Here is a 16646-nt window from a genome sequence, read left to right on the forward strand (position 1 = left end):
ACCCCAATGTGTGATGTGTCTAGGATGCTTCAGAGGATTAGGCTTCCATGGCATGGCGAGTGCACACGACTGATTCATCTATTCTAGTGCCCCCTGTAAGGTTTTTCACTTGGAGCAGCTTTTCCTCCATCTTTAATGATCCCCCCAAACCTTTCACTTGCACTTTGTCCTTACTTTTTGCAGTGAAGTGAAGCCTTCAGCTTCTCTTCAGGGCCTTTTGCTCTTATGTTTTATGTGGAGACTGACTAGTCCTTAAGGCTGTCAGTACTGGGAAAATAGGGTTCCCTTTTTCTTGTTATACATTTTGGGTAACTTAACATTGCACAATGCATCTTCCAATGCAGTGCAATGGGGTTTCTTTTGTATGACCCTCGACTACACAACAGGATGTTTTGATTACTTTGAATTGGGCCTTAAAGACAAGCTGGTGGCAGCAGTTACTTTTTCATTATTGTTACTGTATTTTGTTGTAGCTTTACCATGTATGGCTACTAACTCTGGCTAGTGTCCTAACATGGCTGTGCCACGAGGTTCTCGATTGTTCTTTTGGCCATCTTGTTCGTTGGCCTTTTTCCTGCCTTGCCAGGTCTGGAAATTCCTTTTTTGGTCATGCACTTCCCTAGGAAAGCCTTAGTTTTTGCGGGCTAGTACAGGGCATGTGTGTTGCAAGCCTGGAAGTGGGTTGGGACTGGCTAGTCAATACACAAACTGGTTGCTGTCGGTCTTGAGTGTATGCATGAGTTTCACGAACAGCGGCCCCTGATTAGACCACTGCCGATTATGAGTGAGGGGCAGAGTCCTGCAGCCATTTGCGAGGAGCCAAGTATCCTGCACAGCCGAGAAGACTTCGGAAGACCTGTGGACCAATCCTGACATGGCCTGGTAACCAACTTTTACTGCAGTCCCAGTGGAGCCCCGTCTGGCTGGTGATCTTAGAATACCTTCCTCATGGCTTTGTCCCATAGCACTTGTGGGAACAACCACTCTCCTAGTCGTCTGGTAACCTAGTAAGCTGGAGCCTTTGAAAGCGTTCCTGGTCCCTCCAGTGGACTGACTAGCTTACAATTGGGCTACCACGATGGAAGAGACGTTGTTACGAGTTTCACCCCGAAACTCAAGGGGTCTTGAGCTTATCCTGCAAGAGTCTTTCCTGCAAATATTCAGCATCCTAACCAGACTTAAACCGCAGCATCTGTGCACCCTGCTGTCGCCATGCAACGGTGACCGTCCCTGAAACCGTTTTCACATCTGGTCGACCACCCTAAAGTCCTGCACCGGTTTGTCGATAGAGGTTGCACCAAGCTCCTGTATCCGACCAGAACTGTTCTTGCACATGCAGCTTCTTAGACCGGAACCAATAGTGGGAAAACCAACCTCAAGCAACCCTCCAATGACTTGCCAAGTCTGGAGAAAAACCAGAGTACTGGTGGTAAGCTGTAGCGATACTTACCAGGCCCCCCCCTAGCGCCACCCTTTAAAGGTTTGCCAAAATAAAATATTTTACTATTGTTTGGCTTTGGCAAAAGCTGGGGACAGTCTTATTCACTGGAATACATCCTCGTCTGACTTTTGGAACCTCTCACACATCCACAGTCATCCTCCTAACTTTTTCACACTCCCTAAAACTATTGGAAACTTTGTGAACTTTTGGGTACAGGGCCCCATACAATTTAGGGATGGACATTGCAAGTCGGGGTGTATATTCCTGTGGGCTGTTGGTGCAATAACCATTTACGTACCTTCACTTTCAGATATTGGGGGGTGAACTGAATGTTTTACACCAACTCACTGTGATTTTATATATGTATTTCACCATTTAATATTGTGTGATATTACTACCTGCTGTTAGTATTATTCATAGTGTGTGCTTTGGCCACAAATAAATAGAGTATTTTTGTGCTTCCCTGTCTAAGTGTAATCCTTGATTGCTCGATGTGTTGGACTCATTGTGGACTCCTTACCACACTTACTCCTGAGACATAGCCCTGACCACTCTCCATGCCACATTGATTGGTTTGCCTACAGCTCCCAGAGCTGTCCCTGTTCACTATAACTAGGTTGGCCTACTAAACTCTGTCGAGCAGGCCAGAGTTTAGAAATCCAGTCTAACCTCCCCACCCCCCCAGCCCCCATCCCTCCAAGAAGGATAACGTCCAAGGACGATACAGCATTAGGAATATACAGTTGCTAAGAATGCACACATTGCATAATCTGGAACCAAGATAATCAGTTGCACTGAAAAGTAGAAGACCATTGATTTGCAGCTATCAATTTTCACATATTTTTTTCATAGTTTTAGACATTCGCTGACTTTTCTGTTGAAAAAGAACATTGGGCTACTTAGTTATCACTTTTACTTTAATAACTGCTAAAGCAGTGCTAAATGATCACTGCTATGCACACAAAAAATCCAGCAACCTGGAGACAACTTTGAGAAAACCTCAGTCTGCACGCCAATGATTTTATCCTTTGTTTCGTCATGTTGATGAGGGATGGATAACTTACCGAGACAAAAACAATATTGCAATGTTATACATTCAAGAAATAGACAATAAGATGTTGAATTGGCACAGCTGGGTCAATAAAGGGATTCTGAAGATTTGGGATGTTTGGCAGGAAGGGAAAATGATACCCTTTGTGAAACCTTTGGAGAAATATGGCCTGGGCAAGAAGGAACTTGGGAGATACAGGGTTTTGCGGAATCTGTTATTTGAAAGGCAAAGGATGCTAAATGCGCCAATGATATAAATGCCCAAGATCTCTGAATTGCTTGACACACCGCCTCGTTTGGTCTCAAGCTTCTTTTAAATGATGCTGGTGGAAGGCACCTTGATAGATACCTGGGAAAAAAGGAGGCAAATCTGGGTTGATGAGCTAGGTAGAAATAGATCAGTGAAGGAATTGGAGAGCTCTGGAAGGTGGCCGTTAGGGCCAAGATGGACTAACAGTTACATAATACTACTCCGAGGATTCTAGGTTGCCTCTATAGGACTCCAGTATGACTAAATTATTTATTTAGGTATGATAGATATTGATTTGTGCTGGGGCTGCCGACGAGAGAGAGGGTCGTTACTGCATGTGTTGTGGAACTGCCCTAGAGTGGTTGATGTTTGGAAGGATGTGCTCGACAGATTAGATACAATCTGGGGTATTACATTCCCCAAGGACCTAGTCAGCTGTGGTCCTGCTGTCACCCAAGGGTAGATGTGATATTGCATGGGGGGAGTCATGCTGGATTGATAAAGCACTGCTTGTGGCGACCAAACTAATTCTGAGAGTGTGGACAACAACAAAAAGAACCAATTGTAGAGGGTTGGTTATCAGACATGCAAACTTTCAAAAATATATGCTGTTAAAACAGAACCGGGAGGAAACGTATGAGGCCCTTCGATGATATGTATAAATGAGTGTAAAATAGAGCATTTAATGATTGAATACATAAGTGTTAGTCTAGTTGGGGTGGGGAGTAAGGGTTTGTTTAGTGATTTGCCCTGTTTTCTCTGTGTGGTGTGTATCTTGTTGTCTTATAATATTTGGGTTTAGGGTGAATAGTAGAACTTACAGATCTAACAAGCAACGTAATTAAGAATAGGTGTTCTGATCATCATGAAACTGGAATCATTTTGAAACCCGTGTAATGTTTAAATATATTGTTTTTTGTGAAAATTTAAATAAAGAGTGGAAAAGAAAAAAATAGACACATGGGCGACAACAGTAGTTTTCAATGCATGGCCCTCGAGGTTTGAGATCATGTTATGTAGTCACAGTGAATAGTGTCAAGTTGCAAGCTACTAGGTAGGCATAAACGCCACTTGCCCCTACCCTGACCAGGAACGAATGTCAGTTTTCCACATGCACACAGCAAATCATTCTTTACAAGAGTACATGCTCACTCAGTAGTGGAGAGTGCATGTTTTATGGCCCAAAGTTGTTAAGATTGTATGCGGGAATGTGAAAATAATTGTAATGCAAATCACATTCAAGAAAAATGTAAAACGAGTAGGCATTCAGCTCGCTTCGAACTGCAATGTAAAAAAGGCCTCTCACATCTGTACGAAACTTTCCTATCAGAGTTTGTGGGAGTCGTAAACATTATAATTGTTGCTGTGATCAAGATTCAACTTGATGCTTTGTTTACAGCCGATACGTCCAGGTGTCCTTTACAAGTTCAGCGGCATGACCTTATGTCCAAATCTGTGCATGCAAAGTCTGCTTCCTCCCATCTTTCTCGGAGTGATATCATATGGGGGTTGCAGCAGCTATCCTGGCAACCTCTTTGCAACCCCGAGTGCAGAGACTCCTTGGTTCATGGATCACAGAGGTAGCGCCAACCTAAAAGTAAACCGGCCTCTTCAGAGCCCTGTTTATTTTCGGCATTAGTTCACGCCCATTGAGCCTTTCTCGGGTGGGGTGGACAAGACATGGGGTAGGTACACCTTTCTCCATGCATGCAATGTGAGCAGGACATTGAGAACATTGGGCATGCGGGATGAAACGCAGGCGATGGAAGAAAGACGAAGCAGCGTGGATCCTGGTAGCATTGCGGCGTCAAGAGATCCTTTAAGTGTCGATGTTGCCATAAAGGAAGCTTGAGTTGCAGCCCTTCTGTGAGATAAGTGCAGCCTGCAGGCCAGTGGCTGGCAACCAGGGACGGCAGCCTTCTACTGCATTTGAGGCTACATTTGGCGCAGGATGACAGCAATGAGGCATGAATAGCTGCACATTACATAAGGAAGCATATACCATGCTTATGGGGGCATGAACTGCATTGGAATGCATTACTGGGGATTTGAGGACTGAAACTAGAACTGTGAGGAGGACGACTAGGACTCCATGCAAGAAAGAATACTGCTAAGTAATCAGGCCATTAGTCCCTCACCAGTCATCCTCCACACAGTCCTTACTAACGTGAGAACTACCATTCAGCATCCTTGCAAGTAGAACCATGTGCCCACAACAATCACTGCTGCACACCATGCAATTTCATGTGAAACTTCAATGAGCTACACATGACAGCACTGCAGTGTCATCTGATCACAATCAAGCACACACTGATATTGTATAATGTTTGATAAATGTACTACCCAGGTTACAGCACGATAAAATGACCTGGATGGAGACACCCCCAAAACCTGGCCCATGAGGCCATCACGACAGTTCATTTTCCTTGAAACGACAAAGGGAGAGCGGAGGAAAGACCGTAGAAATTGAAAATGTAGATACATGTGCTTAAATTAGGATAGGTTTGCGAGATTTTCTTGCTGTGCCAGAAGTCACAAAGAGGAAGTCCAATTGCTGAAAAGATTGTGAGCTGAAGACAAATAGTGAGTTTCCTAGTCACATCCAGTGCAGGTTCGTCAAGTGCCCGACAAGTTATTTTGGGAGACATTTCCCTTAAACCCTGTGGTCACGGTATTTGGGTAGGTCTTCCTGTTTCAAGGGTACCAGCGATTCCTCCAAGCTCACAAAGATCTCCAAGTAGTATAGCAGAGCAGCCCAGGCCGACGTCTGGTGTGGTGGGGTGTGGTGGGGTGGTGATCACGTACAGCATACACTTTTCACCAATCACCATACACTTTTCAGAATGCCAACACACTATTTGTTATAAAGATGTATTCTTTGTATATAAGAAAAGGGCGAGAGATAACCCATTACACTTACATTATACTTACAGGTAAGTGAACATTGTAAATATGTCACAATGTAAAAAGAAAGAAAACACTTTCAGGAGGGCATTTCAAGAGTTCAGTAAAGACTCTTTTTTAAGAGGGGGAAAGGCAGTAAATACTTTTTCCTAGGAGGGGAAAATGCACTGACAGTTAACCAACACACTTTCCCCCATCTAACCGAGAAGGTTTCAATCAGGTGCTGATTTGGTGAAGACTTTGGCAGAAAGGCCTCCTCTGCAAAGTGTTAGAAGAAGCAGTTCCCAGGTTTCCATTAGAGTCCAAGCCACAGAAGACCCTTGGCGATGAAGAAGAGGCACAAGGATGAAGAAACTAATAAAGAACTCGCCAGCAGTGCCAGAGTCTAAGGTGAGCAGTACCATGTATCCGGAAAAGAAGTTCTATAACACGCAGATTGCACTTTAAACAGACAGTCACTGTGCAAGGTGTTGGCTACCACCTTGGGCTCCAGCAACAATACACAAGTAGAGGAATGACCCAAAGACCGTTCGGAAGAACAATCATTGATTTATTAATTCCCAGATTGGGGGTCCGAGACAGAGGAGCCAAAAAGCAAAGAATCTGCAGTCCGAGCTAGTTGGCGATGCAGGGCTACTCCATTGTGCACTCGATTCAACTTCTGAGGATGGGGGTCTACTTGAGAAGACCACAAGGAAGAGTTAATATTCAAGAAAAGCTTCAAAAGTCACACTGGAGAGGGGCTAGCCATGGAAGAAGGACCGGGAGAAGAGTTTGGGACCTTCCAGCGGGTCACCAGCGGTTCTTCGACTCGGCTTCTCAGTTTCAGGATGCTTAGATCCCAACCTAGATTCAGTGAGAACTCAATAGATCGACCTGCTGGAGCCTTCTCTTATCCAGAATCTCCTTTGTGCCAAAACGAAGAGGACCCAATGGGAGATCTGCTCACATACAGGCACACAAGACGTGGACCAATCACGGACCACGGTGGTCCCAGTAATTCCCAGCACACCATACTCTAGCACCTAGGATGGGTATTGGAACTAGACAGTCCAGCCCACATCCTGGGGGTACACACAAACACACAAGGCATGCAGAAGCGTGCAAAAGCTTGGTGTTTCGCGGAGAACTGCATGATCAAATAAGGACTGACCCAGGTATCCTCGACCAGGGGAGGCAAAGGGACAAGATGGCCAACGGACAGGACAAAGAACCTTGTGCATGGCCATTTTGGAGCCAGGCCACCTTCCTGTGCCAACCGCGGTAAATGTGGTTTGCCTGGCAAGAAAGCGTTAAAAATAAGCTGCCACCAGCCCTGTCCAAGGCACATCTGTACTTCTACCCAAACACTCCTTAGGCTTGGAGGAAGTCCAGGGCCTTTGGAAACAAAAGGTAGATCAAAGCCCGCTGTACTATTGTGCACTTGTAACATGTTGCAACATAATAAAGGACTAAGGGAAACAAAGTCTCCCAGTAATGACTGTCTTTAAGGGCACGTCTGTTTCCCCATAACAAGTGAGCGAAGCCCCAGTGGAGTGCAGCAGAAGGCTGTGCTTCACTGGTAAAAGTCAGACTATGGTGTTTATACCACAGCACAAATTTGGGGGTGGGGCGGTACAGAACTGGAGGGGAAATTACACATAAATGGGAAACTTTCCTAACAGCAACCAGTCAGTCAGCAAAACTGAGCAGAGGAGATGACGCAGAAAGAGATGTTTAGCAAGGGAGGGGGAGAGAGAAGGAGGAGGCTAAGAGGAAAGCCTTGAGGAGTTTATGGAATTTAAGAAGATCCGCCTCAAGACAGAGAGAGGCACCTGCAGAGGATAAAGATATCTCCCCCCACCCCAGTCTCTGCTTGGAGAATTGGCTCACCTGCAGAGAGTTGGAGGAAGATGAGCAGAGAGTTGGAGGAAGATGAGCGGAGGGCTCAGGAAGGCGAGTATTTAGTGAGAGTGTTGCAGGTAGAGTGGGTCCCAGCCCCAGAAAGCTTTGTGGACAATGCAAAGGGTCTTGAACTTAATCCTTCCAGCCACGTGGAGCCAGTGAAGGGATTTCAAGGCCAGAGAGATGCGGTCCATGGGCTTGAGGCCAAGGATAAGTCTTACGGTTCTGTTCTGGATGAGATGAAGAGGACACAGGGTAGAAGAGGGCAGGTTGAGAAAGAGGCTGTTGCAGTTGTCCAGTCTAGAGAGGACCAGGGCTCTGGAGACAGTGAGCCTCTGGGGGAAGGTGAGAAAAGGTAGAATACCTCTGAGAAGGTGCAGTTGGTAGTACTGGAGCGCAAGGTGCGTCTGAAGGGAATCTTCTTTACTCAAGAAGATAGATATGCAGGAGCTTCACCGCCCACGCATTTATATACCAGGACTGTTCCTTTAATTTGAATTCTCACTAACCGAGAGCCAATGCAACTTCCGGCCAGCCTCACACTAGGGACTGACATCCATTCCCACAGACTGCACAAACAGTTCCATTTTGGGTAACCTTCAGTCTTTTTATATTGTTTGGGAAGTACTAACAAGGAGACTATCGCAGTAGTCTAGCTTGGTGTTTACAATAGCAGCTGCTATCAAGGCCCTGTTGGTCTCCGATAGATAGGGACGAATCTGCCACAGCAAATGTGCAGGCTAAGAACAAGCAGACTTAAGATGAGACAACAAAATCAGGGATCTGTATTTTATTGCCAGAGATTGTGAAACTGCTATATAGTGGGTCCAGTTTTTTTTTTTTTTAGCTTTCATTCGGTTTAAAGAAAAAGCAACTCAGTTTGATTATTATTTAAAGCAGACTAGTTCTTAGCCATCTAAGATTGTATGGCATTAAAAATGTCACTAACCCCGAGTCTTTGCTATAAGAGCTAGACAGTTCTAACACAATCTGGGTGTTAACCGCATAATTTGCAAATTGCACCCCCATTGGAGCCAGAAGATCACACAGTGATCTGGAGTAAATATTGAACAGTAGGGGCGATAAGCACCAGCCCTGTGGAACACCGCAAATAAGGGATGCCGTTTGCGACTTTGCATTATCCTTGAACACCTTTGCCCTCCTTGGACCAAGAAAAGATCTAAACCGGCAAACAGCAGGAACGGAACATCTGCCAGCTTTGATCAGTCTATCTGCCAAAAGTGCATGATCGACTATATCAAAGGCGGCAGACAGATCTAATAACAAAATCAGTGCTATACCGCCCCTGTCAATTATTCCTGCTATGTTGGATTTCAAGTCCAAAAGGGCTGTGTCTGTCCCATGAAACCCAGATTGTCTGGTGGCAACATGGTTCACCGACGACTATGGACCAATCGCATATGAGACTTTCTCCCCGGGTTACTCCCTGATCATACAAAATAGACCCTGCAGAGCAGGAGGACTAGCTGTCCTCCAAAAACAACACCACTCAGTCATACACCGAGAACCTACCCAGTAACTCTGAATCATTACAAGTAAAGATCTGCTTCCTCCCCTCCCCTCACCCACAGCTTTCTACTCATCTATAGACCTCCAGGCTATAACGGGTTCTTCGCAGACTCCCTCAGTGACTCCCTCTCAGCCAACTTAATCCTACATCCACCCCTCACTATATTAGGAGTTTCAACATTTGGTTTGACGTCCCAACCAACCCAATGACTTGTTCGCTAACCGATACCCGGGAAACTCAACTCGACTCATCTGATCTCCCAAACTACTCTCACTGCAGTGCACACTCTGGACACCCTTTTCAGCAAAACAGACCTACTGTCCAACCTCCCACCTCACCCCCTAATCTGGACGGATTACTAAATTATATTCTCCCTCGTGCACCCTTTTCTCACCCTGCCATCCCTGCCTATGGCCCATGCCCCAACCTAGCCGTCTGGAATAAAGTTGTCATAAATTCTGATCTGGCCAACTCCCTCCTAAACACACTTCCAGCTCGCAGGGTGGATATCCATCCATCGATCGATCATTTTGATCCTTGGCTAACCAACACCCTGATCCCCTCACACCAACCAGACACCACCTAGAGATCAGGCCCCAGTCCAAAGTGGTACACACCCGGAGTCAAATCCAGCAAGCATCACCTAGAGTGAACTTGGAGGGCTAACCCCACTCCTCAAAACAAAATCGCGTGTGCATGATTAAATTATAAAAAGCTTCTAGTGAACCCGGATTTCTAACTCCGAAAATCAGAGCAGAGAACTCCACAAAATAATCACTGAATTCCAGACCCCGAGCGGTTTGAACCCTCATTCACCACACTCCCAGGCTTTTTGTGTGACACTTTGACCATTTTCACAGCATTGCCATGGAAAGACACTGCCTCATCCTCTCCAAACGAGCTCCGTTCACCGCCCCTTCCTTCCGTTACATCCCTCCTTTACCCACTCGGCCACACCCCTCCTCATTCTCACCTATCTCACACTCCGAGTTCCTCAAACTCTTAGCACTGAGCCAGCCCTCAGGCTCCCCCGAAGATTCCTGTCTCACTACACTTCTTTAAAAAATCCAACATGTGCTGGCAACGCTCCCTGGGCCATTAACAACTCTCTCTCTCATCGGTAACTTCTCCGAAGCCTTCAAAACTTCATACGTCAAACCCCTTCTCAAAAAACCCACTCTTGACCTTTCAAAACTACAGACCTATCTCCAACTCCCGCTTCATTGCTAAACTCCTTGACCACGCGGCTTACAAGTAACTCTTTTCTCTGAAGCCAATACGCTCCGCGACACAGCCCAATCCGTCTTCAGGCCCCTTGGAGGAACTAAATCAGCTCCTGTCCATCGGGATGATCTAAAAAGAACGGCTAGCACTGATGGATGCGCTGCACTCATCCGGCTCAATCTATATGCCGCATTTTACACCAGTGACCACACAATTCTCTTGGACATGCTTCACACACTATGCATCAGAGACTGTGCCCAGAAATGGATCTCATCATTCCTCTCTAATCAAATGCAAATCATGCTCCTTCTACCTTTTACTCCTGTCCCTCACCCGGTCCAGACAGGGATCCCTCAGGGAGACTCCGTCACCCCTTCTCTTCAATCTCTACCTCAACACACTGCCGGCACTCATTCGCTCTCACAACCTCTCATGCTACAACTATGTAGATGACACTCAGATCATTTTCAAGATCCCCAAAACCCCAACATACTCCCAACCACGCCTCAATTCCTGCCTCTCTGCAATCGATCACTGGATGACAGCTAACCGCCTTCTCCTCAACCCTTGCAAAACCGAGATACTACTATGCAGCAATACCGGCCTCATCACCCAACCAATACACTGGCCACACGCCCATGGGGCGCCTCTGCCGGTTTCCGGCTCTGTAAAAAAATATCTGAGGTGCACAATGGACTCTGAGCTATCCCTCACCCAACACATCAACTCTGTGTCCAGAACATGAAACTTCAACTTACGCATCGCATCCTAAGGCAAATCCTACCTTGCCTATCTTACTCTCATAGACTCTCTGCATTACTTGCATTCTTCTCTCCAGCCTAGAGTATGCCAACAACTCAATCTATCGAGGTGTCCCAGCACATCAGCTCAGGCAACTCAACTTATCCAAAAATCCGTGGACAGACTCCTCTTCTCACTCTCACATAGAGAATATATCCCTGCCCCCCCCCCCTCACCCCACCCTCAGAACACTGCACTGGCTCCCTATCAACCGACGGGCAAGGTTTAAAGCCATGTGCATCATTCACTGCACGCTCCACCACACTAGTTATTCCAGGACAAGATCACCAGCTACCATCCAACCAGATCTCTCCAATCTGGCTCAGAACTACTTCTTGTAATCCCCACCCACAACTCCACGAGAGTAGGAGGATCTGCCTCCTCTATCAAAGTCCCCTCCATCTGGTACTCCCTCTTCCACTACACATCCGCTGCAACAAAAACTACCTCTTCTTCAGAAGCAACCTAAAATGTGCTTTTTTCATGTGGTGTCCAGAAGCGTGTTGTGGAAGGGAGTCACTCCCCCATCACCACCACAACATTACTCTTCCAGCCACAGCCACATCCCTATCCAGACAAGGTTGCTCTGCAAGGTGTAGCATAACATGGATCAACAGTCCCCAAACAACGACAGTGCAAAACCCCTCAGGGACATGACCCGACATCCTAGATGGCGCTCTCACAAACCTGCAACCCCAGGCGATGCCGGCCCTTATCATGGCAGCTGACCACTCTCAAAATGGCAACCACAACCCACCATCCACACAACTATCTCTCACCGACTACGGACACGCCAGGCTGTGGCCAATTGTTGCTCATACTTAACTGATATGGGTATGCGCCAACTGGATTGCACCTAGATGAGCTAAGCAGTATAGGAAACGCATTAGACTTAAATGTACTGTTTGGTGGTGGGATAAGTAATGCAAGGGATAGGAAATGTGTTGTGCCTAGATGGATTGATGGGGTAGAACATGCACCAATTGCTTGCGGTAGGATATGCAGAGCACTTAAATGGTTTGGGGAGGGATGGGAAATGTGGCAGACAGAGTGATTGTTGGGAGATGGAATCGTGTTATACTTCGATGGACTGCTCAGGGCAGGAAATGCGTCATACTTGGATGGATTGTTGGGGGTAGGAAATATATCGCACTTCAACAATTAGGGATGGATAGAAAATGTGTTGAAAGTAGGTGGATTTTTGGGGTAGGAAAGGTCTAACCCCCAGCTGTACTGTGAGGGGGCAGGAAACGTATTACACTGAGGTAGATTGCCAGGGGTAGGATATGTACTACACTTGAGCGACAGGAAATGTGTCTCACCTAGAAGGTTCATTAGGGGATGGGAATGCATTTACCACTTGCACGCATCTTGCAGTGGAAACAATCGCACTGGGATGGTTCTCTTTTGGGCGTTAGGGAAGGACTTGAAGACTGCCATGTACGTCAACTCGCTGCACCAGGACCAATTGGTATAAGCTAAAACATCTATTGCTCTTGGATATCTAAGACTAGCACAAGCTTGAGGCTTAGAAGAGATTGGTAAAACAACAGGTAATGTTAGCCCGCCTTAACGCTCAAGAGCTATGCTGGTAACTTGCAATGCACCTAAAGATCACAGATCAGCAATGGTATCCTGATACCACAGTTGGCAGATGGCTGCCAGCAGCAAGTATAGAACTGGCAAAATATCTCAGTAAAACTTTCAACGTCGTCTTCAGAATCCTACATCCTTGATTCCCATGGTAGCCTACCTGCCACACCTAGAAGAGGGACTAGGACAGCCTGTCTTTTGCACTTGGAAGACTCAAAGGTAGCCTTTCCTTAGCACCTAGAGGACTCCACATAGGTAGCCAGTCTTTTTGTCCCCACAGAAGACCCGAGGACACAGCAACATCAAGTGAAGCTATATCAGAGCCCCTGGTACGTATAAAGGCACCACCTAAGTGGACATCTGCCGCAGGCACAGCTATCCATCCACGCACATTAGAATGTAGCTACGAAGAATTTGGTCTAGCTGGACACTACGTTTTTAAACCTACTCACTCCAGACTTGCCTCAAAACCTCAGCCATTGGAATACAGTGACAACCTATGACACAATTCTGGTTTAGCTGGGCACATGAGTCTCTTCCACTCACCCACAATTCGTGACCCCCCCTCTCCCCACTCAGTACCCACCCACCCACATGCCTGATCTTTTGGGTGGCTTAACGAAGCCTAGCCAGCTCAGCCAATTCCTAATCTTGGCCATATGCACACATGCTTTCTATGAGAATTTCCCATACTCTGGACTGAGGTCCCTGAGGGCGTACCAACCACAAGCGCGTTAAGACTACAAAAATAGTCCCTATATAAATTAACTTCACAATACACCCAGGGCCCTTGATATTATTGACTCACGATAAACATAACACCTAGCAGAGCACAGTATAGATGAAACAGTAAATGGCCAGTTAAGAACTAACTTGTTTGTTAACCTAAAACGCAATCCCCACACCCGTTTCAACATTATACATACCGACTTTCAGAGGTACGTTAAGAGTAGACCCCTAGACATTACACACAGTCATGTTAAAAAATCAGCAAGGCCACATATAATTTAGCACAAGTTTTCTACTTTATTCTTCATAGGGTATGATATATAATACATATACTATTACAGCACTTAGACCTAGTAAACAGGGGAACACAAATATCCAACCTAGCCAGAAGGGCTACCAACGTCCAGGATATATTTTAGTAAACAGCAACTAGGTCCAGACGGGCAGCCTATACTCCCAGGAGGTAAACAGTGGAAATAGTATGTCTAATAATCTTATGAAGATTCTCCATTTTAAGGAGCTGTGTCCGCATGAACACATTCAACCACTTCAGATCTAGCACCAGCTGGAACTTGGCATTCAGCTTCAGGAACACAAAGATGGAGTAAAACGTTTGAGCTCTTTCCTTCTTGGTATTTTCCCATAATAGCCCCACTCCTCCACATGTTCATATCTCCCCCACCCCCTCTTGATTATATCCAAAGCTTACTTCCATGGCCTGGGGGGCGGGAAACATCATCAATCGGTCCTTTAAACCCCACCTGACAATCCTATTCACCCAAACACTTGAGGATTCGGCCCCCCACTCATGCCAAAAAAAAAACTGAGCCTAGCCCCCACCCACCTGGTGGCAGGACTTTACACTACCAAGAAAAGAGCTTTCTGAACGTCCAAGGCAGCCATACCTGCCTACATTTCAAAATCAAAAATCCTGAGATGTATGCCCCGCCCTTAGTCATACAAAACTGACAATTTTCTCATGACTCCGCCCACATGTCAAAAAGGTAAACTTTGTTGTGATGTGACGTCAGAAATTTGCAGTTCAAATTGAAATATGCACATTTCATTAAATTGCCTTTTCACAACCACCCACATTGCATAGGACAAAAGGCACTCGCCTTCCATAAATTCAACACGTTAAAATGTGCGAACCAATACAAAGGTTTCCTCTGAATTTTGCAGTACCGAAACTGGACATTTCACCTTAGTCGTTTTTCATCAGGTTATGTAGTGCAATGGCGAGTTGTCCAGCATGCAAACCTGATGGCTCTGGTTCAATGCGGCTGAGTCCACCCTAACGTGGGCAAAATGAACGAAAGCAAAAGAAACGCCTGTTCGCATTGAAAGTCGGAGCAAAATAAACGCACGTTATTTTGCTTCACCTGCATTATTTTTGACAATGTGATGGAAGCGTTCCAGTCATTGCTGCAGAATCAAAGCCACACTCCGGCAGGGAGTCCGAGGCGGCGCAGTCTTGCAAGCATAACAAAATTTTAAAAAAAAGCAATCAGTGAAAGCTGTACCCCACCAAAATTCCTGAGATTCCAGGTTCTTTCCCAGAGACCAGGAGAAATGGTTACAATTCCTGAGTCTCTGGGAAAAATCCAGAGGTTAGGTAGGTATGAAGGCAGCTTTGCTGCTCACGGCTGCAGGATTCACTCTGCCTCAAAATCTTCTCTGTCCAACCAGACGCTGTAGCCCGAGGCTTAGCATCCGAGTTTGTTTTGTTTGTTTTATTCGTATTTATACAGCGCACAACAGTCCGAGTACATTGTGGCACTTCTTACAGTACAAAGCTTAGTTACATAGTCATTAGCAATATTTAGTGCCTGATACACTCTCTTCTCCAAGAGATCACACCAAACAGCATCGTCAACTCAAAAGAGATCTTCAATGATGCGCAAACAAATGCCCGTTCCTATGGTTCAAGTGAAGGTGCCCGGGCACAGCTGTCCTGTCCCCATAGTCACAGCAGCACTCCAAAAAGCAACTCCACCGGCTACTGTGCGCGGCTTTTGTGAGCCATGCTATCGGGCCGATCTTCCACAAGCTTCCCCAGACATCACTGCATGAACAGTAGGTGTCTGCTGGAAACCCATTTAGCCCAACACCTGAACAAACACTGTAGCAAATGCCTACATGTCCAAATATTTCCCCCTGGCTCAATACTGTACACCTCAGATGAAGTGAAGAGGTAGAGCCCTCAGTGGAAGAAGCAGAGGAGGAAGGAGAAAGTGCCCTTATGGACTTCTTACACTGGTGCTCCTCCACTCTCAATCTCTATGGTCAGATGCCGGCCAACCGCTTCTCAGGAATCCGGCGCTACGTTTTCTTTATGGACTCTTCATTGTGGCAAGAAAGGAAGATGCAGACATAACAGTCTTGAAACTTATCATGACCACACATTTCCCAGAACTAATGGTACCAACAACCGTCCTGCAAGAGTAGCCAGCAGCCAAAGACTCCAAGACGTTGCACCACATCCCAGCAAGTGTCAAGCAGCATGACAAGAAACACGTGTACTCCAACACACCTGTTCCTTATCAGCAATGCCGGCCAGCGCTGTATATTATTAAGCTCTAACGCACCATGGTCCTCTTTCAGAGATCGGCGCAGCCTCCTAACTCCGCAACGCTGGAATATTCCCTAGATGTCTATGTAACTCCAATATTAAACGCTACCCCTAGTACTCTCCCACTGAGAAGTGCGAAGCAATATTTAGTCCTATCTCCATCTCTACGGCGCAGTCCACTTTAGCTAGAGGTATTGAATTACGCTCAGACTCTCGCCGACGTCCTCCTTTACCTTTACTTTCCCGTTCCAAACCACCCTTGCTCCGGTGCTTTCCAGATTTGTGCTGTTTGTTCTGCTGCTTCAAGGCACCAGGCCGGTGTGGTTGCTGCTCCCCGGACACCATCTTCGGGTAAAGAAAACTCTTCCGGTGTCAAACTAGTGAGAGAGAGCACATGTCGGGAGTGCATTTCCGGTTCGTGAACAGCACAGCTCCGTGCAGATATTTTTTTGTGAATGAAAACTTTATTGAAAAAATATATAAAACAGGTGGAGAGACAGACTGCAACCAACATAGATTGCTTACTTCGCAAAGAGCGCAACACACATTTGATTTGTATGTCTACCAAAACAACGTATTCTTCTTTACATAGAATGACATCATTGCAGAGATGATGCCAATACCTGCCCAACCTCCGGATTTTTCCCAGAGACTCAGGAATTTTAAC

The 16646-nt window shown here is 46.2% G+C and overlaps 1 protein-coding gene across 1 annotated transcript in view; it reads right to left on the reverse strand.

Moving 5' to 3' along the window:
- TSR1 (TSR1 ribosome maturation factor) overlaps positions 1–16387 on the reverse strand; it is a 325627-nt gene extending 309240 nt beyond the window's left edge. Inside the window, exon 1 of the mRNA XM_069615351.1 lies at positions 16213–16387. Coding sequence (XP_069471452.1) covers positions 16213–16324 — 112 coding nt within the window. The 5' untranslated portion in view covers positions 16325–16387. The remainder of the gene's footprint in view (positions 1–16212) is intronic.
- Between the last annotated feature and the right edge of the window lie 259 nt (positions 16388–16646).

This window comes from Ambystoma mexicanum, chromosome 9 (genome assembly GCF_040938575.1).
Source record: "Ambystoma mexicanum isolate Mex_15411 chromosome 9, UKY_AmexF1_1, whole genome shotgun sequence".
Classification (NCBI taxonomy): domain Eukaryota; kingdom Metazoa; phylum Chordata; class Amphibia; order Caudata; family Ambystomatidae; genus Ambystoma; species Ambystoma mexicanum.